Source organism: Sorghum bicolor, chromosome 10 (assembly GCF_000003195.3).
Source record: "Sorghum bicolor cultivar BTx623 chromosome 10, Sorghum_bicolor_NCBIv3, whole genome shotgun sequence".
NCBI lineage: Eukaryota > Viridiplantae > Streptophyta > Magnoliopsida > Poales > Poaceae > Sorghum > Sorghum bicolor.
The window spans coordinates 2845198-2868519 of record NC_012879.2 but is presented as its reverse complement, the minus strand read 5'-3'; the positions used below and the strand labels follow the sequence as shown (position 1 = coordinate 2868519).

General features: G+C 42.2%; 3 protein-coding genes and 1 long non-coding RNA gene across 4 annotated transcripts; 2 read left to right on the top strand and 2 right to left on the bottom strand.

Annotated features, from left to right (window-relative positions):
• On the top strand, positions 37-3846 carry LOC8070733. The gene is made up of 9 exons (XM_002437775.2): positions 37-356; positions 450-537; positions 732-842; positions 1023-1105; positions 1452-1566; positions 2143-2234; positions 2612-2677; positions 2760-2853; positions 3350-3846. The coding sequence occupies exons 1-9, from the start codon at positions 43-45 to the stop codon at positions 3458-3460; spliced, it is 1074 nt and encodes a 357-aa protein (XP_002437820.2). The 5' UTR covers positions 37-42; the 3' UTR covers positions 3461-3846.
• LOC8070732 (probable WRKY transcription factor 61) lies at positions 3707-11762 on the bottom strand. Its single transcript, XM_002436423.2, has 6 exons — positions 10144-11762; positions 9700-9771; positions 9338-9412; positions 8631-9209; positions 8380-8493; positions 3707-5012 (listed from the first exon to the last, which is right to left on the bottom strand). The coding sequence occupies exons 1-6, from the start codon at positions 10195-10197 to the stop codon at positions 4038-4040; spliced, it is 1869 nt and encodes a 622-aa protein (XP_002436468.2). The 5' UTR covers positions 10198-11762; the 3' UTR covers positions 3707-4037.
• Positions 7018-9081, top strand: LOC110430920. Its single transcript, XR_002448351.1, has 3 exons — positions 7018-7591; positions 8688-8820; positions 8945-9081. It is a non-coding gene; the product is annotated as an uncharacterized LOC110430920 (long non-coding RNA).
• LOC8068770 (single-stranded DNA-binding protein WHY1, chloroplastic) lies at positions 19772-22937 on the bottom strand. The gene is made up of 6 exons (XM_002436422.2): positions 22522-22937; positions 22331-22423; positions 21788-21882; positions 21045-21118; positions 20867-20955; positions 19772-20300 (listed from the first exon to the last, which is right to left on the bottom strand). The coding sequence occupies exons 1-6, from the start codon at positions 22855-22857 to the stop codon at positions 20187-20189; spliced, it is 801 nt and encodes a 266-aa protein (XP_002436467.1). The 5' UTR covers positions 22858-22937; the 3' UTR covers positions 19772-20186.

Genomic DNA, 23322 nt, shown 5'->3' with positions numbered 1-23322 from the left:
AGCAAGCGAGAATGATAGCGTTTTTTTTTTGATCGAGGGCGTATGCGTTATCCGAGGAGCTGCAGAGCAGCCGCTTCTCTCAGCCACGTCTTCCTCGCACGGTCGCGGCGCCAAGCAATGGCGACTACGGGGCCGCTGCTCTCGCCCCAGCGTGCTCGCCCTGCGCATCTCCCCCGCCGCCTCCCGCCCCTACATCTCGCATCCCCCCTCGACCCACCAGCGAGGCGGCTGCGCCTTCGCCGGGCGCCGCCACCTTGTACAGCCAAGTTCGGCAAGTTCGACGCCTCCGACGTCCCCGCGGAGGCCGAAGAGGCGGTGGACAGTGGGGTTGCGCAGCCCGTGGAGGAGGACGACAGGTCAGGCTCACTGCACTGCACCCACAAACTCGTGCGTAATTGAGAACACAAAAGATGCTGACGTTCTGAGGCGGCCTTTGCTGTGTGGTTCAGCTGCTTGCCATCGGATTTGGAGGGCGCGATTCGGCAGTCGGGGAAGGCGACCGCCGATTTCGTCAACTCTGGAGGCATGCGAGCTATCGTATGATTCTCATTGGGCATACGTATTGTTGGCTGTTGCTTCTGTAATTCGGTTTCAATCGTATCTGCTGTAATGCTGTAGCAATGGTGACAGAATTATAGAAGTACTCGCTCTGATGGGCTTCTGATTTATCATGTTTACCATACGATTCTTGAGGATTTATGATTGGTGATGACGTGATGTCAATATTGCAGGCAGAGCTTCTGATCCCTCAGTTGGAGTTCCTCAACGAGGAAGGAGCACAGGCTGAACTCTGGGCGTTGTCAAAGATTTTCCTGGACACACTTGCACAAGAGACAGGACAGGTTTGGATACAAGGTCGTTTCAGCATTAGACATAGCTTTTACTCTCTCCAGCCTACAATTGCATCACTTTTGCCCTAATTGATGTTTGAGACTACAGATTACTACTTTGCAAATTTGTCGCTCTTGACCTCTTGTGATTTATGTATTTGTCTGTTTCTGATTCCACTTGCTGTTTTGCAGAAAGTTACTGCCATTTTCCCCGACGCTGGAGCAGCTGCCCTTCTCAAGTATCAATGGAAAGATGCGCAATTCAAGTGTGCCAGGTACTACTGAGAAGTGATGGTTTCATACCAAGATGATGTAACTTGTTGCATCTCATGATTTTCTGACTACAAGTGACATGCTACCTATATCAATTGAAAAGCACAATTGATTTGTTTTTTTTTTTTTGAGACCAGGAACAGTTAATTTTCTAGCTACCCAGAATTGTCCAGTTCACCTTTACTCTTAGTTGCAAATGCCATATTTTACTGGACATGGCAAGACAGAATTCTGACTCATTTTTGTGTTCTTGAAGAAGAAACTTTATGGATGCATCCAGATAATGACATTGAATAGTAATCAGGTTGTTATTCAAAATGTTCAATCTGTTTTTGACTTGACTTGCAGCTTAGGTGACCGGAAGCCAGTTGATCCTGAAGATGAGGTCGCAGTTATGATTATCCCTGATCATCAGATGCTGGAAGCTGTTGAACGCATCGCATCTCAACTCTCTGATGATCCTGTATGCAACTTATGTCTGATCAGATTGCAAATTTCTGCAGATCTTGTATTTAAAATATAAAAAAATAAATTTCAAGTAATGTTCCAAGCAGATTTGGTATAATAAGTTTTACATGAACAAGAGTATTAGGATAAAGGGCATACAAGTAGTGTGGTAGATCCAGATCCAGGCCATAAATCAATCATGTATTTCCATTTTGTATATAGTGCAAATTGGCTAACAAAGTTCCAGATCCACCCAAGTAGATTCATCCAAGATCAATATACACTGGCCTTTCTTTTCAAAAAAAAAATACACTGGCCTAGCCCTGGCCCAGCTGAATTCCTGGATTCGCCCCTGTATGCATGTGCTTATGCAGTATCTAAATGCATCTGCTCCAGCAGATTAGTCCACTCCACCTACATGTATAGCCATTTCATGAAAGAACTCATGCGAATCTTCCTGCCTAAAACCATCCATCCCTATTTACATTAATTTAACATTGAATTTGATCAGCAGCCATCTTCGTATTTGTATATATATATATATATATTTCTTTTAATGCTATTCTCAAGTAGTGTCTACTTTTTAATGAAGATAAAACCTCTTGTCATGTGGAACCCACGCCTTGTTAGTGGAGATGTTGGAGTAGGCTTTAATGTCCGGAATCTGCGCAGAAATTTCTTAAGGTAAGTCAAGTGGAAAATCTGCAAACTTTTGCATGCCATTGTGTAACTATTCTGCTTCAGGAAACAGATATAATGCTTATTGAGGCCAGAATATGATCTGAGATGCCTCTCTTGTGAAATATACTGATATGTTCTAAACTACAGTAGTACCCATAAATCATATGTTATCTCGGATAGTTATATTTTCAAAAAGCTATTTAATGAAATAATGAATGTTTTATGTCAACACATGGGGTTGAGAAACCTTCCTTAGATCTTATACAAATTAAATGTGTGTATTTTCCATTGTTGACTCTAGGTCTCGTTGAGTCGAGCATGTTTGCTTATTATATGCTGATTTTCCCTGACTTTTGCTACATCCACCACTCACTTTGCAGTACTTTTACCACTGTTTACTCAATGAGGCCATTGCCAACTGGTGCAGTCTTTAGATGCTTTCCAGGGTGAGTAGATAACTTTTCATTTTCATTCATTTATGATCCAAAAGAATAAGCTAAGGCATATGTTTCTTTATTTATGTTACAGGCAGTGGAAAGTGTTTTATGATGATCCAAATAGGCCAAATCGGTACTTGCTTGCCAGAGAACTCACAAGTAAGCCTGATGCAACTGATATCGAGGTAAGGCACAGAGACTGACAGATGCCTCATTTTGCTGGTTTTTGTCTATATTTGATGATTACCTCTTTAGTGAGTTCCTCCAGTCATGAAAACATGATGTTTCAGAGAAACAAAACATTTTTTGTTTTTGCTTCTGCTGCTGCTTGTTTGAATGCCACCTTTTATTGACTGGAGGTAGTAATTGTGTTGAATTGAATCTTTGAACTGTTGAAACAAGTGAGTCAAATTATGTGTCTGCTATAAGAACTAAAAAGTATCCAATAGTCAGCATTTCTCACTCTCTAGACAGTATGTTGTGGATGCAGCACATTAATCAGCTAAACTACTGACATTTAACACAAACTGGAGAATGCCACTTTTTTATTAAAAAAAGACATGTGCCTAGTAGGAAAATACTTTATTACATATGCTGCTGTAGCCTTTAGTTCAGCAATGAAGTTTGTATTTTCCCAAACTTAATTTTTTTAAAAAAACTAACAGTACTATAATTTTGCAGAGAATATTTGGTGGTGTCGATGAGCAATCTGAAGAGGCACCATCCTTGATGAACAATGTCATGGGAGTGTTTAGTTCTGTGAGTCGATTTATGAGGGTCATCTCTAAGTGAAAGTTAAAGCTAACATTGTTCACACTTGAAGCCGTCAACAATCATCATGATGCTTGAGTTACACAAGAAGATTATTTTGGTGCATCCATGCTGCTCTTAGTCTGTAACAACATGGTACTACTGTTCGGAACGGTATAGTTTGGCATTCCAGCACAAGCCACCAAATGTGTACACTTACCATACCGTGAATTCCTGGAGTCATTTGGTGATCCTATACACCGTGAGATCTTATTTATGTAACTTAGGAAAAAAAAATCTGTAGATAGATCCTCATTCTGGAAAAGGCAGCTATTTGATTATAATTCAATACTGTGTTGATGTATCATCATCAGCTCACATTTTGCTAACTCATCAGGGAAGGAAAGACTGAACAAAGATAAATTCAATCCTTTGTTTTACATGTGTGTTGTGTGAATCAAAACAATTTCTTTACCTTACAGTGAGAGTCAGGATATCTATCCTCTATAAAGTGACACTTATCCTCAGGATATATACACCAAATGCTGCTGAAATAACCAGATTAAGGGAAAAAAAACATTTGAATGAAGTGGCCTAAATACATTCAGAATCTTTACGATCAGTGCTCCCTGTTCTCCACAGGAGAGGTGGAGGTGCTGTGAGAACCTGACAAGCCCAGCGATGGTTGCAAGAACGACCGGTGCCCATTGGAACCCTGCTCCACCACCGCTGCTGCCGTCGTCGACGATGACCGTGCCAGCAGCGCCGACGAGCACGCCGCACCCGGGCTTGATGGCGACGGCCCCAGGCCGAGGTGCTGTCCCCACTTGAGCCCCTGCAGCTGGCTCCCGCCCTCTCCTCCCGCCGACGATCTGTTACCTCCCTGCGTGCCGACGTACGACGTGATGGCGGCTGCCAGCACCGTTTGGAAGCTCGGGTCCGACGTGATCACCTTCGCTATCGTGTCGGTGAGCACGCCCTCCGGTGCGCTCCCGCTCGCCGCCGCCGACGCCTTCTGCTGCGGCTGGTAGAGCACGGGGAATTCCCCGCCTTGTTGCCTTCCGTTGATGCTGCTCAGTGCAGCGCCACCGTTGAACAACGAGGCTGCTGGTGACCCGTAGCTCAGGTACCCAGCACCACCGGCCGCCGGCCATGCAGCGCCGGACAGCGCGCTGGGCCCGGAGTTGGAGAAGGAGAGGCTCGTGGGATGATGGTACCTAGCGCCGCCGTGAACCAAGCTCGACGAGAACCTGTTGCCCAGAGAGAATGCCTGCGAGGTGGCCGCCGGCGAGGTGAGGTCGAGCGTGATGGTCGGGTAGGACGGCGTGGAGGTGATGGACGCGGCGCCGCCGTTCGGGAGGAAGAAATGTTTGGAGGGGTCGTGCGCCGCCGCCGGAGGGAAGCCGAAGCTGAGGCCGGCGGCGGCCGGCGAGGCGGCGGGGAAGCGGAGGGAGGTAGAGGAGCCCGAGGTGAGCATGGACGCCGCGGCGGAGGTGGTGGTGGCCATGGCGGTGGCGGAGGCGGAGAGCGGGTGGTTGTGCGTGCCCTCGTACGTGGTGATCAGGATCGACATGTCGTCCGCGCACCTCTGCACCTGCAAATGTTACACGCACGGTGTGTCATGCTCATGCATGAAAATTCATGGTGACTTGCTTGCAGGAAATTAGTGGGTCCACAACCAAGCAGCATTTGGCTAGTTTCCTACTACTGATAGTATAATATAAACAAATTCAAAATAAAAGCAGCATATCAATCTCCCGGGTCCTGATCGAATACCATGTGCACATGCACTTATTGGATCCACAAGAACTATGCCAATTCACTAGGGATTTTTTTTTTGTGACTATACAAGTTGAGCTTTAAATTCAAAATTTGTGTTATGGCTTATATAGAAAATAATGTTCAGGGTTCTTTGTGGTTATCTTTCCTATTTCTGATTTTAACTCTCAAAGATCCAATACATTAGGGGCGTGTTTGGTTCGTAGCGTGGCCTAAAGGTGCTTACCCAGACAGGTTGATCTAGCCGTCAGTCAATCGATGGCCTGGGAAGTAGACTGACCCAAGCACTTTTGCCTAGGTTAGAAGTAAACACATCCTAGATGCTTGGAACCATGAAAACAATCATGAAAAGATCTACTACGTATATTTTTATAGAGGTTAGAGCAACTCCAACAGCTTTGCTATCTTATTATGAAGGCTTTTTAGAACTTGTATAGTAGAAAAATAGGCTCCAATAGATGTGCTATTTGGTTTTGTAAAATAGAAAGTTTGTTATTTCTTGATTTTCGTTGGCCATATATAGCCAACCACTGACACTAGCTATCTGATAGCAAGGCTGTTGTGGACCTCTTCTTTTTTAAGAAGTTGTCTATTTTACAAAATGGCTAAACATTAGAATTTGGCTACTAATTTTAGCCAAGCTCTTGGAGATGCTCTTAGGTCGGTGACACTCAAGCATTTAAAGGCCCCTACACCAAATTTTAAATATGTGACATTAGATCCAACATTTCTCTTCAGTTCATCCTTCTTTCTTAAATATCTATGCCAATGGATGACTACCATCTTTTTCAACGTCTCTTGTTATATCCACTCACTAGCTAAATTTTTGAGTTGTAGTGGCCTCTCACCTCCAGCCCATCCAACCAGGCTCATCAACCTCGTGCCCCCACCCTTCCATGACACCTCCACCACTTTTCCCTCGAGGCCTGTGGGAGCACATAAGTACTCCCAAACTCTAACCTTACCAGAGGTGAAAAGAAGCTCTCACGATGAGGTGTGGAGAGAAGCAAAATTCAAATTCGTATAAGAGAAAAAACCTTGAACCTAAATGTGTGATATAACAACATCCATCTTATAACATTCCACCACCGACACCTCCCATCGCCACTACCAGCCGCTCCCACCACCTCATCCCCCATCGCTGCCGAGAGAGAGAGAGAGAGAGAGAGAGAGAGAGAGAGAGAGAGAGAGAGAGAGAGAGAGAGAGAGAGAGAGAGAGAGGGCATGTGAGGTTAGAAAACGCGGATCACCATGAAGGAGATGAGAAGAAGCTAAGGCAGCGATAGTGGAAGACAAGTCGACCAACTACTTTCCTTCTCTTTCATCTCGGGCCAGTGGTGTGGTTTGCTCGTAGTAACCTTGACTTAGAGAGGTGGTGCGCCCTGCTTGTGGCATGGCAAGCTCGGTCGGTGGCACATGTAGAGAATGAAAGGAAAGGGGATTGAATCGCTACCCCTTTCTTTGAGGGACTAAGGGGGTGGTTTTCTCAATTGATAAAAAATAGGGAAGGCGATTTGCTAGAGCTTGCCTTTTGCATTTGATCCTCTTTCAACACTTGTTATAGGGAAAGGGATCACTTAGGGCTTATTTCAACAATTTGTGTCTCTAACTTCACTTGAAGAGGAATCGTGCCAAATAAGACCTTTATCCTCAATATGGTAGAGATATTCTTTTTATATAGAGAGTTAAATTTGAAAATCGTATCGAGAAGTACTCCATCCACCCCAAATTGTAAGTCATTCTAAGAATCTTGGAGAGTCAAAGCATCTCAAGTTTGACCAAAATTATAGAAAAACTTACAAATTTTTGTGACATCAAATAGATATACTATGAAAATATAAGTAACAAAGAACCTAATGATACTTAGCTAATATTATAAATATTATTATCCTATCATATAGATTTGGTCAAACTGTTTTGACTCTCTAAGATTCTTACAGTGACTTACAATTTTGGGATGAAGGGAGTATATAGCTAAGTAGTTGGGGCCGAGGCCGAGAAGAAATGGACTTCGCCTTTTTTTTTAAGATACTAGTACTATGGAACCGGGCCTCTCTAGCCTGAATATGCTGCGAACCAGTCCAGCTCTCTCCGAACACTAGTTTCCCAAGGCCCATTTCTCTTCAAATTCAACTGGCCGTCGCCAATTCGCCATGGGCGCATGGGAGGGACCACCAGTCCACCAGGTCCAGTAAGCAAGCGCGCGAACCGGAAGCCCGGCGACGCCGGGAGCGCCCCATGCGCGGGCGGCGGGAGCACTCCTCCTCGGGGGCTCGGGGTTCCGCCTCCGCCGCGACGGAGAGGAGTGGGAAGCGGACGCCTCGGGCTGCGCGTCGCCTTCCCTAGCGCTCCCTCGCCGCGCTCGCGGCCTCCTCCCCGTATCTTCTCGATCTGGTAAGCCCCCGAGTCCCCGATCTCCAATCTATCGTGCATTCGTGCTTCTGACCTTAATTTCGATCCGTGATGAGCGCCAGTGCGAATGTACGATTCCTTAGTTCACGAGTTCGATTAGATGCGTGTTTTTTGTTGAATTCTGTTTGGCGTGGTGGTTCTGAATTGTGATCAATTTTATGGGTGAATTAAGACCTAGTGTTCAACTTAGCTCGTCTATTGCCAACTGTTAGTAGTGGTATTGGTAGATTAGTAGAATGCATAGAGTAAACTGGGGTTCGGAAGCGGTTGGATCACATCATTCGGATTTCAGAGCTCTAATAGTAAGTGATAGCATTTGTTTATTAGTTTACACATGGGTCCATGTCAAGTTGTCAACCCATCACTTGCGATTTCAATTGCCTCGTAGACTGCAAGCAATGATTGTTCAAACTAACAGACTTCGGGCCATCCATTCCATTGACTCCAAACCCACGTTCTCTAGTACTTCTATAGTGCAGCCAGCAGCTTTGTTAATTAGGTTCGGGGCCTAGATTCAGTACTCGGTTATCCAACCCAACTTCCCCAAGTCAATCTATAGCAACTATATTATGTGCATCTTAAATAAAGTCCCTTCTGTTTTCAACTGATGAAGAATAAATAAATTATAGCCGTGTAAAGGAGACTTGGGTTTAGTGTGTTTGGGTTTTCTATGTTCAGAGACAGAAGCATTTTACCTTTGAACTGAACATGTGTAGATTCAAAGATGAGAATCGAACAGTATTGTTTGATGTAAACCATGCATTATGTACCTGTTTTCTGACGGGGCATCCTGCTCCCACTGTACACCGGTAGTAGGCACGGGGGCATGGGTTCCCCTTGGCTATCTTCTGCCCATACTTTCTCCATTGGCATCCATCATTCATCTGATCAACAACCAAAGCATATATTTGCATGTTGTTCAGTTGTATATCTGATCACCATGTGTATTATTAGCTACTTCCTATACATATCAAGCAGGCATTATACATCTCTCTCAGATGGAATATATATGTCTACGTACCGTTGGTGCATCACACCTTGCTCTTACAGACACCCTTGCCTTCTTGGCCTGTGGCAGTGGACCTATGTCATCCTCAGGCCCCGTGCCAACGTTCCTCAAGCTCTTCTCTGCTTTGCTTGGCGGCCACTGCTGATCTGCTGCCTCCATGGCATCATCCTTGGCATCCTCGGAACTAACTTCAGGGCTCAAGGTCATCACTTCGGGCTGGATCTTTACATTGTTATTAGTTGCACCATCTTTGCAGGCTGACAGTCCAAGTGACAGGCCTTCTTCTTTAATACTCATGAAGTCTTCTCTCCCTTTTCCTTCAGCAGCACTATTCTTGTCTTCCTTCCTGTGCATGCTTGTGGTCGTGCCGAGGCTCAGTGAGACGAATTCAGGCTCCTCGATGCCGGTGGGCATGATGGTCGAGGGGTCAGCAAGCTTCTTGGCTTGTCCTTTTTGAAGAACGTCATGGAAGTGCAATTGAAGAGATCGGTAGTCCTCTACAATGCGTGACAACATAGTTTTTAACCTCTTGTTCTCTTCTCTTACCTCACCCATCTCTGCCCTTGTGGATGCAAGTTTATCTTTATCAACCTGAAGACACAAATGCACAACTATGAGATCTGTAGACATTCCTTAACCAAGTCACATATGATAATAATGGACTTTTGTCTTTGTATAAACCTCGGAAGATTATTGATATAATCAGAATGCATCCTGACCTTGTTATGATTAGCTGAAGTTTGATTTGATGCTTCGTCCGTTTCAGATCTTTCCCTTAGGCTTGAGGAGCTTGCCTAGTAAAGGCATAAAAAAACGGCTGATCAGAATACTGCAGTAGACAATAAGAACAGGGTAAAACTACACACAGAACTCATGAAGAAACTATGGTTTCTCTTCTCGTGAAAATTCCAGGGAAAAAAACCTTCTGGATAAGGTACTTAGACTTCTGAAATAGGTGATGGAAAATGGACTGGTTTTATCCTCTCATGTAGTCATGTTTAGCCATGCACGAATTGCTTTCATACATGGTTAATGGATTAAATTATTGAATATATATATGTTTATACTAATAGTTAGGCACCTCTTTTCTTGAACTTGATTCGTGTAAGGACTTAAACAAGTTGCCATCCAGGATATGATCATCATCTTTGATCTGCAATAGTAACATGGAAATTTGTTTTTGTAAGAACAGCAAAGAAAGCCATGGATAAATATCTTGAGGACCAACTATACATGGGGCAGAGACCATTCCAGTTTAGTTTTTCCACATGTTTTTTTGTGTGTTATTTACATATGCACCACAATTGGTGGTTTCTAATATTTAGTTGGACACCTGATTGATTTCGACATCAGAATTTGCTGCTGAATATGTCTCCCTAATCCTAGTTCCAATCATATCTATATATTCCAGGAAAACTGCAATTCTGAAGGAAGTCCCTTTACATATATAGATCAAGAACAATAAATCAATAATAATCCGAAAGAGAGAAAATCACAGACAAACAAAACGAGAAAAATACCAAACCTTGCTTGTTAACTGCTCTTCATGGCTACCAGAACGCTTCTCCCCTCTAACCATCTCTCTCCTCTTTGACAGAAGCTAGCTAACTTTCAAGGGTCTAATCCCTCCTTTCTTCTCTAACTTCCCTCTAGCTCCAGTTCTCTCTCTTCCAATCTCTTTGTTCCTGCAGCAGTCTATAGCTTATAAAGGCAGGCTACAACCTCTTGTCTCTCTCTCCTATTTGGACTTTGGCATAAAAGAAGTCATAACCCAGTGCTAACCTATGTTAGACGGTCAACATCTGATATGTCAAATATCGCCGCACCCTTCCATGACTTGGAGACAGAAAAAGAGAAAAAAAGGCACAGGCGAGTAGGCAACTGAGATTTATGTGGACTTCAACGTGTGCAACATGTTGCTGTTGTTTTTTGGCCAATTAAGATGTGCGTCCAGACTGCGTACAGCCAGCTGGAGGAGCGAGTCCACAGTTAATGTCCGTATGAAGCTTCCCACGAGTCATCACGTCAGCCGACTCTATTAGAAAAGTGTCTTAACATAAGGACTTGATTTTCAAAGCTTCAACATAGGACCTCTCTAAACAATAGGATGGTTATAGGCAACCGGTAATCTGGTATCCGTAGGATAGTATCCATAAAGCTATGGTACCTTATGGATTTGCCATTATATATGGTCTTGTGGAGCTGAAAAATGTTGATAGCTCACGCTGAATTTATGGAATGAGCTTAAGTGACTAATGAGCATTGGATTTGGGGACTCTCTGATGGGAAGCTAGTGGTTTAGATGAAACTAGTAGATTACATATAAATTGGAAATTTTGTTTCACGACTTTAGCAATAATTATATTTCCCATATTTAAGATAGTTCAATAATGACTTGTCTTGTTCTTTATTGAGAGGAAAACAGTATTGGCATTTGATGAAATTAGTGGACCACATACATCTTTTATCTGTATACTGTTATATCACTGTTTGGTTTAGACTTGAGGGCCACATGTGTCTTTTTCAGAAGTCAGTATTGTTCTTGGAGAAAAGTCCACTTAATTTCACCCGCATGATGTGGTAATAGTAGCTTCAATTGAGTTAATTAATTGCTTTGGATGCGTATATGAACAACCATTGTACATGCTATATTCTCTGATATCTAGAAACATTTCTCCAAGCTCTGAATCACGGCATTGGTAGTAGTATTACAGTAGAGGGTCTACCGCCTTTTTTTATGGGTTTACCATTCGGTTCCCAAAAAAATCTGTGTTAAAATGAAGGATCTCTAAGGCTTTAGTGTATCTATATGCTTAGTAGCTGATCACAATAAAATTACCAAGTATATAGAAATTTATGCCATAAAAAACAAAGGGCATGCTAACTTATAATTAATAGATTTTTTTTCGCGGATGCCTGAATGCATATTTCATTAAGAGGAGAAGAAGTGCGACTGCACGCACGCCTAGGCCAGGACAGGGCTTAGGCAGCACGGAATCAAGTTACAGCAGCTCACAGGAAAGCTACCAATAAACACGGACTCCTCATTGATTGAACCTACAAGAAGCGATCACAGCCTAAGGAAACTGTAGAAATCCAAACATCCACCTAAGCGCGAATTATTGGAACTGACTAATAAAATTATATAAAAATCTAAGGCATGTCTGACTAAAAAACTCGTCATTCAAGAAGTAATGATTTGCTGCTAGCTAGATTGGGCTTCATCTACAAAACTTGGATTATGAATATATATATATATATATATATATATATATATATATATATATATATATATCTCCTAGATCCAATGTTTCCACTTCCTCAGGGGCATCGATGGTCCACTTGTATGGTGTTCTTTGAGAAATAAAAAAAGTGACACATTAATCAATCACAAGACCATTGACCTTAATCATAACTAATTCTGTAGAGATTAAGAACATAATGCAGTGCTGTGATCCAAAGTTGGCTGTACCATTTTTCTAGAGTATTGTGTGGGTTCAGCTGGGGTGGTCTTTGAGATTCTGACTGCCTCTTCTGATGACACCATTGGTGCTCCTTTAGAGGCCAACTCTATGGATGTGGTTCTTTTTAGATCCCAATGCTTTTAAATCTCCATTTACTATTGCCCATTTGCATTGCAACCATGCATGGTTCTAGGCTTCCACTACTAACAGATCATTTGCCTCGACAAGTGGTATGTACTTATACCCTCATACAATGTTAGCACTACCATTCTAAAATCCTTATCAGTTGTTGACTATACTTACCCAGTTAGAAATTAAGATCAGTCGCTTAATCTTTGTTGCACTGAACATATATACTCAGCTAGAAACTAACAGTGTCTTCACAAAATATTTATTATCTTTCTTTGCCATTTTGGACCTTCATAGCTAGCGCATACGTATATCACTAGAGAGAATTAAATATATTTCTATGCTACTCCATAGCAGGGTTTGAAATTTTGATTGAATTTGGCAATTTTTGTTCCTGCTGGTGATCTTCAATAAATATATATACCGGTACTTTTGTTTTTTTTTCATTTGGATGAGATTACTTCAAGTTTACAATTTTAGTCAAAAAATTTCGGTTGAACTTTGGTCGGTTTTTTGTCCTACCGCCTCCGATATTTCTGTCACAACTGGTAATATGAACACTGCTCTACAGTCGTTTTCATGCAGCTGAGGTAATCAGCTATTGTGTTCGGTAGTGCCGTTCAAGCTTTCTCTTTGAATTGGTGTACAAACCAGCGGGGCTTACATATTTATATGAGGTATGTGATGCCCTTTAGCTGAGCTTTGATTTTGCAGCAATTCAAGTAGGTAAAACCAGTTCAGTTTCAACCGAACAGTAGCTGCACGTATTTATCTTCAAGTTTGTGCTGTCCACTGAATTGATATTTTACTTAGTATTTGTTAATTTAACTTATCAGCTAATACAATATTTTATTTGCATATAGGCTGTAGCCTCAGTTTTTTCTTCATTGTGTCTTGTGAGTCTTGGTCTTTGATCTTACATTTGTTTGACTTTGGAAAAATGAAAAAATAAATATTTTTGCTAGCTCTCTTACTATTTGAGCCTGTTGAAGTTACAAAATGAGCAGTATGATAGTTGTACACGCATGTGTCCTTATTCCACTGCTCTACTTCTCCCCTGTTTCTGATCTAGATTCATGGATTCTAAGTCAACTGAAGTTATAGTATTTTTGGTTCAACGTAAACAAATAATGCTGATGAGTTGTTACACCTAGTAAGATGTTCTCTGTCTCTACGACTCTACATAATTAGAAAGGTGTTTGTTTGACCTGTAGATTTCGAGTACTATTTGTATTTGTACGGTACATGTACCATGTTCCAATGAATGCGGGTTCATCCTTACAGTTGACTATGGTTCGCGTTTTGCATTTGTCTATGCAATTCGTTATAACCTCACAGAGCATCTCTTTTTATATTTTATTAGACAATGAGGCTATGTGTTTTTGGTTAATGACCTCTAGAGTCTATGAAGCTATACATCCAAATGGATCAATGGTGCTGTTTCGATCTGCCAATCTAGCTCTTCAAAGTGAAAAGTTATATGTAGAACAATCATGAGATGAATAAATGTAGCACGAGTAAGTACAAAAAAAAGGGTGCCTGGTCAGCTATAATCTAGTAAATATATAGTATATGTAAGTTTATGGCAGATCAGAATTAGCTTGTTCAGATGCAGCAATTACAACTAGAGGGTAAAGTTGCACTGTTTTCCTTGAATTTGTAAACCCTAAAGTAAGGAAGTGTTGGGCACAAAATAGAGTGCAATGGTTTCGACGTGCTGGAATTAGTGGCGGCTGGCCAATATTCAAGGAAACAACCATGTTGACGATCATGTAGCTAGGACCTATAGCCTGGTTTACTTGATTTCTCCATATTAGGTTTAGGCCACCAACAGTTTTGACAATTATATCACAAATAATAGGGTTGTCAGATCGATCACACGACCACAACGACAAGACTTGATGTTATATTAAGAATAATATATGAGGAAGCATCAACTCAACGTCCGACTTATGTCATGCTTATGTCGTCTCTATTGTCACAGTAGATGTGTAGATTTGTGCTTTTGTTTTGTCTTTGCAACTTTTAAATTTAAACTAGATGCATGCATGCTGTAGCGTGGTGCTGAGTCTTCATCAGAATATAATACTCGTGCATGAGAAGAAGTCATGGCGCGAGAGGTGTGTGTATATATACAAAAGAAAATGCATGTATTACTCATCATATACTTTTATATCAAAAACAAATCTAGCATATAATTTGTAGAGGTCATCATGAAGCAGCAGCATATGGGGCCGAGCTTTTCAACTATCTGGTCAAAGAGAGGTGCCTAATCCACATGGTAAGACTACTCATTGCCGTTGGTTGAAAGGAGGCAACCAATCAGAAACCCTGAAAATATTCTGATATCAAACTGGTTGCTTGAGAGAAGTGGCTTCCCCATGCATATATATTTTTGTACCGTTCCGTCAACTTTCGTGGTCTATCGAGTACTGGGAGAGTCCTCACAACTTGCATGCATGTGCCTACCTATTATCCTCTCATTGGTTGAGCTTTTCCATTGAGCTGTGAACAAGTGGTATTATTCAGGTCAGAGTCTCTAGTTCAGAATTTCTAATTCCTGAGTTCAGAATTCTTGATGGAATTATATATGGAGGTCTACATACGGTGCATTTCAATTGCTGTTGAACTAGGCGCAGGTGGTGTCGTAGTCACGCATGACCACATTTCCTAGTAATTATCAGGGCCGATTGTTCTAATTCTCATGTTGAAAAGTTTTGCGGAGCAAAATTTTTTTCCCTCCAATTCTAATTTATATCAATTTTGGAGTTATTTTAAGTTAGACGAATTTTATAGAAAAAACCACTAGATACATAATAAAATATATTTTTATAATATAATTTATTTGGATGTTATTATCTTTTTATATAAAGCTAGCTAAATTTAAGATGATTTGATTCAGGTTGATTTTAGAAATTGATTTATTTTAGGATGGATGTAGTGTTATTACTGGAAATTTCCTACCTCGTCTCTACAGACTACGTTGAAATGTTGACATAGTAATTGAGCATGGTCTGAAAACATTCAGCTGCATAGTAGAGAGGTCGTCTCGTCTGCATGCAGTTTGAATTCTGATTGGTCAAAAGACCTCTGTGTGCACTTTCTGCGGCCGTACGTGCAACTCGTGGTGCCACCACTTTTTTTCACGGCGTCAAGGATCGACGCCTTTTCTCATCGTACTTCTGGCAAGGTCATATGATCGAGCCCTTTTCAAACGTGCTCCTAATTTTTTGTTACAACTTGTTCTACTTCAGTTGCGCTCGTGATAGAGATGGTTCCTAGTGATTGGTTTGTTTCCTTGAAGAAAGCATGGGATGGAGAATTTTGTTCGCAAAAATAACATTATATGTAGAATTTGAAGCTCAGGTACAGTCAGGGGCGGGCTCAGGCCTAGGTAAGGCCATGGCCCTACTCGTGGCTCAAGTTTTCTAGCAATATGTTTTCAATTTTTGGCCAACAACGAGCAGTACAGAGAGTTTTGGAAAAGTGTGTCGCTCGAGTCCGTGCGCCTCCTCTTCCACGTTCTCGCTTAGGCTCGGTGTCTTCTCTTTCTCTTTCCCCATTGTAGCTCGCAGCAGCGTTGCAGATGCTGGTGCCTATCAGCCGCAAGCCCACTCGGCCCTGCACCCTCCGCTGCTCGCCGCCCTCGTGGCCTCACCTCCTGGCTGCGCGCTTGCATGCTGCACTGTGGTCTGTCGAGCTCAGCATCAAGTGTCGGCCGTCGAACGCCGCCCTCGGCTTCGCCTGCGCTATCGCCCACCGGCCGCCGCCCTGAGCGCTGGAGCCCCACGCGGCCGAGCGGCCGAGCCAGCCGAGCAAGAACTCCTGAAACTAGAAGAGTGTAGTGATTTCTTCTCTTTATTTCTATTCTTTGCTCATTTTGATTCTAACTTCTAGGTTTACAATTTCAATTATATCATTTCTATGTACATTTTTTATCTTTAATTCCAATTAGAATATATAATTACAGATTTATTAATTTGTTTATAAGATGAAGAACACTAGGACTTCAGCATCATGTTTCTCTTGGCCAGAAATAGCTATATTTTTTTCTGACACACAAATAGATAATCATAAATAAACTATAGTGTATTAACCAATATTTCTCTTTTGAAATTTGGCCCTAGTCTTTGGTGAATCCTGGGTCCGCCACTGGGTACAGCAATACCACTGTACCTATTGAGACTATCCAAACGTTGTATTTGACCATCTGCAACACACGAGTACATCGAAAATATTTGTCCTGCACAGACTAGGATCGGGTGTCCGTGATCAATCTCGCAATGTGGAACAAACCTGCTAGTTTTGAAAGCAAGTGGTAGGAACTATGCGTTTCAATAAAAAAGAAACGAGTTACACGTACAGAGAGGGGCAAAAACCTAAAATACATCGGAGGCATGCCTCAGCATGGAGATGGCCTATTTGTTGACAGCTTGAAAAAGATGACTGACCCAGGCAAGCTTAACTCTTAGGCGTTCCATTTTGGATGCCTGAGACCAGGATTCGTTGCCAGGCAGTACGAGGTCTCAATGCGAACACGTCTTAAGAACTCAAAAAAAAAAAAACTAGTTACATAGCACCAATCCCTTTTCTATATATGTTTTTTCTCTAACGAAAAAAATCGATGAAGCTTCACCGTCACCAATCAACTTGTTGACCTTGAGAATTTAGCACCTTCTATCTCAGTATTTTAAAAAATATTTGCGACTTGCATCAAGGAGAGAATGGTCAAGCTTCCTACGCTAGCATTGTGAAGTAAGCATCCAAAATAAATTTAAGCGGGTGCCAGCTAGTCTCCCAGCAGTATCTAACCTCCAAGCTACAGCACATAGCCATACAGGCTTCTTTCAAAGTGGATAACATTTGCACGATTAAACTAGGTCTACCAAAATTTGGCTGGATTCACAATCCAACAGAACTCACCCACGTAGACGCAGAGGAAAATGCAGAGTGTTCCACAATTCAAAACAGGACTATAATTCAAAACAAGAATTTTAAGGTCATGTCCATGTATGGTCAACTGTTCTTTCAATAGAATTGTCTCATAGTGGACAACAGCAGAGTAGATGACAAACATGACCAAAGGACGGTTTATATACTGTATATATCTGGTGTACAACAGAGGAAGAGATAGGTCTTAAAAATAACAGAGGAATTGATAGGAGGCCTTTGAGCTACTAGTTTCTACGGGTAAGGATATTTCCGTATGATTTAAGAACATATGATTTTAACCACTTCTGCGTAAACAGAACCATTGCCTCAACACTTAACATGACACATCAGTTGCCATCTTTTACTTAATCAGAAGCCGGCTCTCATTCAATTTTCAACCCTTAGTTCGTACAACCCTGTTAACCTAATAAGAGTCAATAATGTTCAGCCAATAAACTGCTTGTTTCTTCCCACTATCTAAAGAGAATAAATATGGCCTGCTCGATGTCACCTAGAACTGTTTTCATTTCAAAGCATTTATCCAAAATGACTTCCAAAAAAGAATGCAACAGTGCTGTTGTGGGGTTAAAAAAAGTTAACATCTGTAACATGTCAACTAGAACTTTTTACATTTGTAAGCATCTTGACTTTGAAGGATTGCAATAGGAGGGACAAGCTCATCCAATTGTCGCATTGTACTTACAATGCTACTGAAGCATTTCATTTTCCGTAATTTTCAACAGCAATCACATTAAAGAAATGCCCACATGCAATTGAAAACTGGGAATATCAGTAAGTCCAAGCTTTTAAAAAAATGAATTTGTTAAGATATCAACACAGTAGTTGTGCAGCCATATAACCCTTATAATAATGGTGCAGGTCAATGCTTTCATCAAGGATTGAATTGAGCATGTCAAGAACACAAACCTTGTTTATTTCCATTTAGACTGCATCACATAAAAAGTAAGATTGGTTCCTTGCAGTTAAAATATTAAAGCTAAGACCTCATTGGCTCTTTGGCATTGACGTGGACTATTTATATGTAGTCGAGAATGGCAACTGGGAGTTAAACATTTGAGGAATCAACTTATAACCACAGCATCAGAGTAGAAAACAGCTACGATCTCATTGGACCCATTTCTTGGAAGCCTCTTTATTGTCCTTCAATAATGCTAACAGGTCAAACCATCTTCACACGGTCCATGTGCTTATCTAAAAGCCGCCATGGGAATGAAAAAGTAAATTAAAAAAAGAACAGAGAACGAACTGGTTCCGTAGGGGGAAACGACACAAGTTGAAAAGAATCAGTCAGAAGTTCAGAACACACAACAGAGAAGTTAAAAATGCATGTTCGTTTTCGAAGTATTGCTGGAAGGAAATCACCAGACTTAATTTGTGTTATTTGAAGTGGTAAACAGAACAAGAAGAATGCGAAAGGAAAAAAAAGAAATGTAAAATGTGCTAAACACCCTGGACCCTTTTTTCACCCTTTGACATAGGCTCTTGTTTCTGCCTTTATTTTCAATGTTGACACAGTAAAAAAAATCGTGTATTTACACTTCTCCACACATTTTGGAGAAGAATGATGACTATTGTGTTCCAATTAACTCGTCTGTACGACCTGTCATACTCATCTAGTCATCTTCATTTCACTGTAAAGATAATGTCTCTATTTCTGAAGATTGTAATTGCTAGTGTATTATTGTATCACTAGTGTGGCGTACAGTAAATGATGAACACAACCAATCAAATCACAAGATCTCACATCTGGTTGAAGAAAATCACAATTCATCCGTATGGTGAACTGATTTCAAATCCCACTAAGCAAAATACAAACACATACCATAACATATGGAAACATGGAAAACCTAGGAGGGCCGTGAGAAGAATATAACAAACTTGATGTATCTCGGCACATTTGCAAAAAATGATAAGATTTTCCTAGCTGAGTACATTATGAACAGACGATTTCTTTGAATGTTGGCTTGCCCGAGATAAAACTTTTAGCACACTTAGCTGTCCTCACAAGTCACAAAGAAAGCGTTGCAAGATGCAAGATGTCAATGGTATTGTCATTTTCATGTCCTCCCCTCGGGGATTACTTTCATCCAGCGTTATTTTTTCTCAACCGTTCAACTTGTCCCAAAAACCAAGGAAAGCAAAGTGGACAAATAAGGTTGCAAGTTGTGTTACTGAAGTCAGAGAGAGGTACACTCACCAGGATAGGACGATTTGTGGTTTCACTGTATCTGATATGATCCATAGGTGAATTTTGAATTGTGTGTAGATGCCGCACATTCTGAAATTTCTGATGCCCACATGGCAAACAGAGTTCACAACCTTTTTTTAGCTAATGTGACTAGTGAATCTGTAAGCACTACCCCTCGCTCAAACTGGTGCTACTCTTCGCAGCAGAGCGGCCAAAGTGGCTGGATTTCGCTGTCTGCCCAGGATGAGACCATGACACACACGGCAGCATCATGGCCTCGCCTCGTGGCAACACGCCGCCCTCCGTTGTCCGTTCTTGAGAGGGGAGCGCGAGGCTATGGGCAATTTGTTCCGTTCCGTCAGTTCAAAGGAGCTCAAAACCCAAACGATCAAACAGAAAAACCTGAACGATCAGGGGGGTTAACGCAGAGTCGCAGACTACATGTATACATACAATAATCTCATGTATGCAAGTAATTCATGAACAAAGGCCAACCCCTTTCCCGGCAGCCAAAAGCATTTCTCAGCTGAGTCCGACCAACAATGGAGTCAAGGAGCAGATTCACATGAGGCATTGGCAACCTACACAACCACTACTGCCTCCTTCAATGTCAGAACTGAGATGTGCTGCCCAAAATATGACCCCTACGAGCCCGTGAATATCTGGATAGAAGTCGTGCTACCTGCCTGATTAATAACTAGAAAAGAAACAGGAGTAACCCAAAAAGGCATCCATCAACTAACCACATCTGAGATTACCCAGCCAAACGATACCAACAATTCCATCCCTCAAGTGTGAGTTGTAGCCATTTTTTTGCTGTGGTTGATCAGCGTGTCACCTTCGCCATTCGTACTCTGATGTGGACTGAGGCCTGCTGTATAAGCGCGACTCCTCGGGTTTGATTGAACTTGCAAATGTGCTCCAGCCCATGAGGTGTGGTATGATGTACTGCACAGGTGATAGATAATAGGGTATTATTTTCTTTAATGGATATGAATGTTGTATGCTACTTTACCTATAAAAGAAAACAAAAGGTAATGTGTGCCCAACTGTTTGTGTTAACTCTGACTATGATGAAAGCTAGCTTCATTGCCTATTGTGTTAGCAGTAACCCACACACTTTAGAAATTCAACATTCACACAAGATTGCGATGGCAGTGTTAACCAAAAGAATGTGGCAGGATGAACAGAGTAATCAAAAGTGAAATCATGAAGATTGAATATGCAGCAAATATACATAATCAAATCAAGTTGTTACAAGCATAATTCAACCATTACATACTGCACAGAAAAATCTACTGTCAAAATCATTGATTGATGGTATAAATCATGTAACATGTCACTATTTGCAGAACAGTGGAAGTAGAAGTGTAGAACCCAGAGTCAGGTGCAAAGTAATCCACCAACTAGAACTCACGTAATCTTTTCAAACTATAACAATAAAAAGGGTAGTTGCGAAAAAGCACCTGTACAAGGATTGATGATAAAACAGGAGTACAGGATATGCTACTTACATTGAAAGTTGATACAATGACAGCAAACTCTCCCTTGGTTATAGGGATGTAAATGCTCTCATCAACATTGATAAGTCGGTTCTGGACACCTAGTACGAGCAATAATGATTATCAGATCAATCTGTGAACATAAATTGATGAGACCAAAATCTGTAACAATGAGTTGGCAACTACATACTGAGGTTGAAAAAGCGACCATTGCCATCTGGTGTTGGCTCAACCTTTAGAACCTTACGCACTTTACCTTCTTCACTGTATATATCAAAAGATGAAATGATAATGTGGTTAATAATTTCTTGATGTGTGTGACCAAGGTTGAATGTGCTTGAAGCAATAAATAATAGAAGAAAATATAAAACACGATGAATTTAAGGATGTAAAAATGCTTATAAAGTCTAGATATATGATGCTATAGACAATGTGACTGAGGAATATAGAACAACCCTCACTCAGCAATCTTGATTAGAGATGTTGGATGGATGAGATCAAGATTATGTTAGCTAGCAAGATTTTGTGTGTTGAAATAAAAATACAGTTGAAACAAATCTCCTCTGTTGCTAACTGTAACAAAAGGAGGGGCAAGAATGCCTCCCCAATCGCCATTCCTTTTAAAACATAAGATGAAACAAATAGAGTTGATAAGCAACAATGACAAGTCCTTAAACCAGATTGGCACAAACAGTATGAAAGAAGTTCAATGATGATATAACTGCATTCTTACACCACTGGACAGACAACACAAGAAAATAATATATGCTGCAACTGACTAGGAGAATAACAAGATGCATAAGTGCATAACATGATGATGTGCGTTTGTGGTATCTCTTCTGGAACACTCAGAGCTAAACAACAATAGGGGCCTTAGGGGGAGACTCGCTAGGAGAAGAACTCGGGTAATAAGATGCATCAAATGATACCAACCTCCGCCCCTTGAAAGGGTCATGAAAGAACTCGCAAGAATCTGTTGGACCAAGAGTAAGCAGGGTTCCTATCTCCCACACAGATAATGAGAACACCTGCATAGCATAGCATTAAATTACATCAAACAAGTTAGTGTAAGCACATTAGATGGATACAAAGAATCAGCAGGCTTGTCGCAAAATTTACAAAAACATACAGCAGGCAAGATATATGAAGCAGGAAAGATCACAGAGGATCCGAATGGATAGAACCCATGGGCCATAATACATGGCATCTCTTGCATGGCCAGAGTGAGGAAGCAGTAACTATCCTTCCTGGTTCAGCTTATTACAAAGAAGCAACAATGCAGCCAGTTGAAAACTGCGTGTCCAAATTGCTACAACATTTTATTTTCACCAAGATGAATTTCTAGCTACGCTGCAACTGCAAATATCGGCTCTTCTCTCCCCATGCCCGACGGGTTGACTCAAATTGGTGGGTTGCTTATCCAAAATCAAAAAGGAAGATAAGTTGAAACCAAAAGCTGAGGCAATTGGAGCATACCTGCTTGCGCGTCCAGTCGTACTGTCGAGTGGCCACGGCGGGCGCGAACTGCAGCAGCACGAATCCCTCCTTGGCCACCTTGTATGCCCCAGACTACAAGAACTCGCACACGCAAGCATCCGTTAGCGCAACACACCCGTAGGGAACAATGACGGAAACAACGGAGCCTCAATCGAACCTCCTCTACCTACATCGAGCGGCACGAACTGCGGCGGCCTGGGGTCGAACGAGAGCGCGGCCTTGCCCTTGTAGATGCTGTAGCTGGTGAAGACCCTCCCGTCCTGCGCGCCGTTGGGGGCCCGCCCGTACCCGCCGCCGTCCCCGCGCGGCGGCGGCGGGGCCCGAGGGTCGAAGTAGTCGGAGTGGCGCGGGGACGCGACGGGACACGCGGGAAGCGCGGCGGCCTTCCTGGTGGAGGCAACGAGCGGGGGTAGTAGGCTCCTGGGGTGGTTGTGGTGGTGGTGTACGGGCAGGAGCGCAGGCGGCGAGGCGAGCGAGAGGAAGCGCGGCGCCGGCGGTGGTGGCATTGCGCCGAACGGGCTGAGGGCGTGCGAGGAGACAGACGGCTCAGACCGGCAGACGGGTGGGCGGTGCCAAAGGGGTTTATCCTGTGCTGCTGCTCTGTGGTGTGTGGATGGACCGGCTTTGGGCCTGTGGTGACATGGGCCTACCTCACTGCCCTCCAGCCCATGGACCCACTTGACAGCGAAGTAGAGTCGTCGATGGCCACCGTTCTAGGGCCATTTGGGCCTGTCTATCTATCCGTTTTCTCTGATGTGTCGAGAGTCCAACCTTAAATTTTTATTTACATGCTATGATAAAAAAAGTAGGAGCTCAAATTAAGACCCAACTCCAACTCACTGTAACACTCTCGTGTTAAGCGAACTAAAACATGACATGTCATCATGAGCATTGCATAGTTTATTGTTAAGTAAACCCTGATGCATTAACTTAAAATAAGTTTAAATTTGGTTGAATGTGCTTAAGAATTA

What these genes read in the sequence shown, in the direction of transcription:
- LOC8070733 (XM_002437775.2), top strand. Translation starts at nt 43, where the DNA reads ATGCGTTATCCGAGGAGCTGCAGAGCAGCCGCTTCTCTCAGCCACGTC. An exon ending in CTGCGCAGAAATTTCTTAAG is followed by an intron (nt 2,235 to 2,611) that starts GTAAGTCAAGTG and finishes CTCACTTTGCAG; the next exon opens with TACTTTTACCACTGTTTACT. An exon ending in CTGATGCAACTGATATCGAG is followed by an intron (nt 2,854 to 3,349) that starts GTAAGGCACAGA and finishes ATAATTTTGCAG; the next exon opens with AGAATATTTGGTGGTGTCGA.
- LOC8070732 (XM_002436423.2), bottom strand. Translation starts at nt 10,197, where the DNA reads ATGGTTAGAGGGGAGAAGCGTTCTGGTAGCCATGAAGAGCAGTTAACA. An exon ending in AATCAAGTTCAAGAAAAGAG is followed by an intron (nt 9,413 to 9,699) that starts GTGCCTAACTAT and finishes TGCCTTTACTAG; the next exon opens with GCAAGCTCCTCAAGCCTAAG. An exon ending in GATGCCCCGTCAGAAAACAG is followed by an intron (nt 5,013 to 8,379) that starts GTACATAATGCA and finishes TAACATTTGCAG; the next exon opens with GTGCAGAGGTGCGCGGACGA.
- LOC8068770 (XM_002436422.2), bottom strand. Translation starts at nt 22,857, where the DNA reads ATGCCACCACCGCCGGCGCCGCGCTTCCTCTCGCTCGCCTCGCCGCCT. An exon ending in GACCCTTTCAAGGGGCGGAG is followed by an intron (nt 21,119 to 21,787) that starts GTTGGTATCATT and finishes TGATATATACAG; the next exon opens with TGAAGAAGGTAAAGTGCGTA. An exon ending in TCATTGTATCAACTTTCAAT is followed by an intron (nt 20,301 to 20,866) that starts GTAAGTAGCATA and finishes TCACCTGTGCAG; the next exon opens with TACATCATACCACACCTCAT.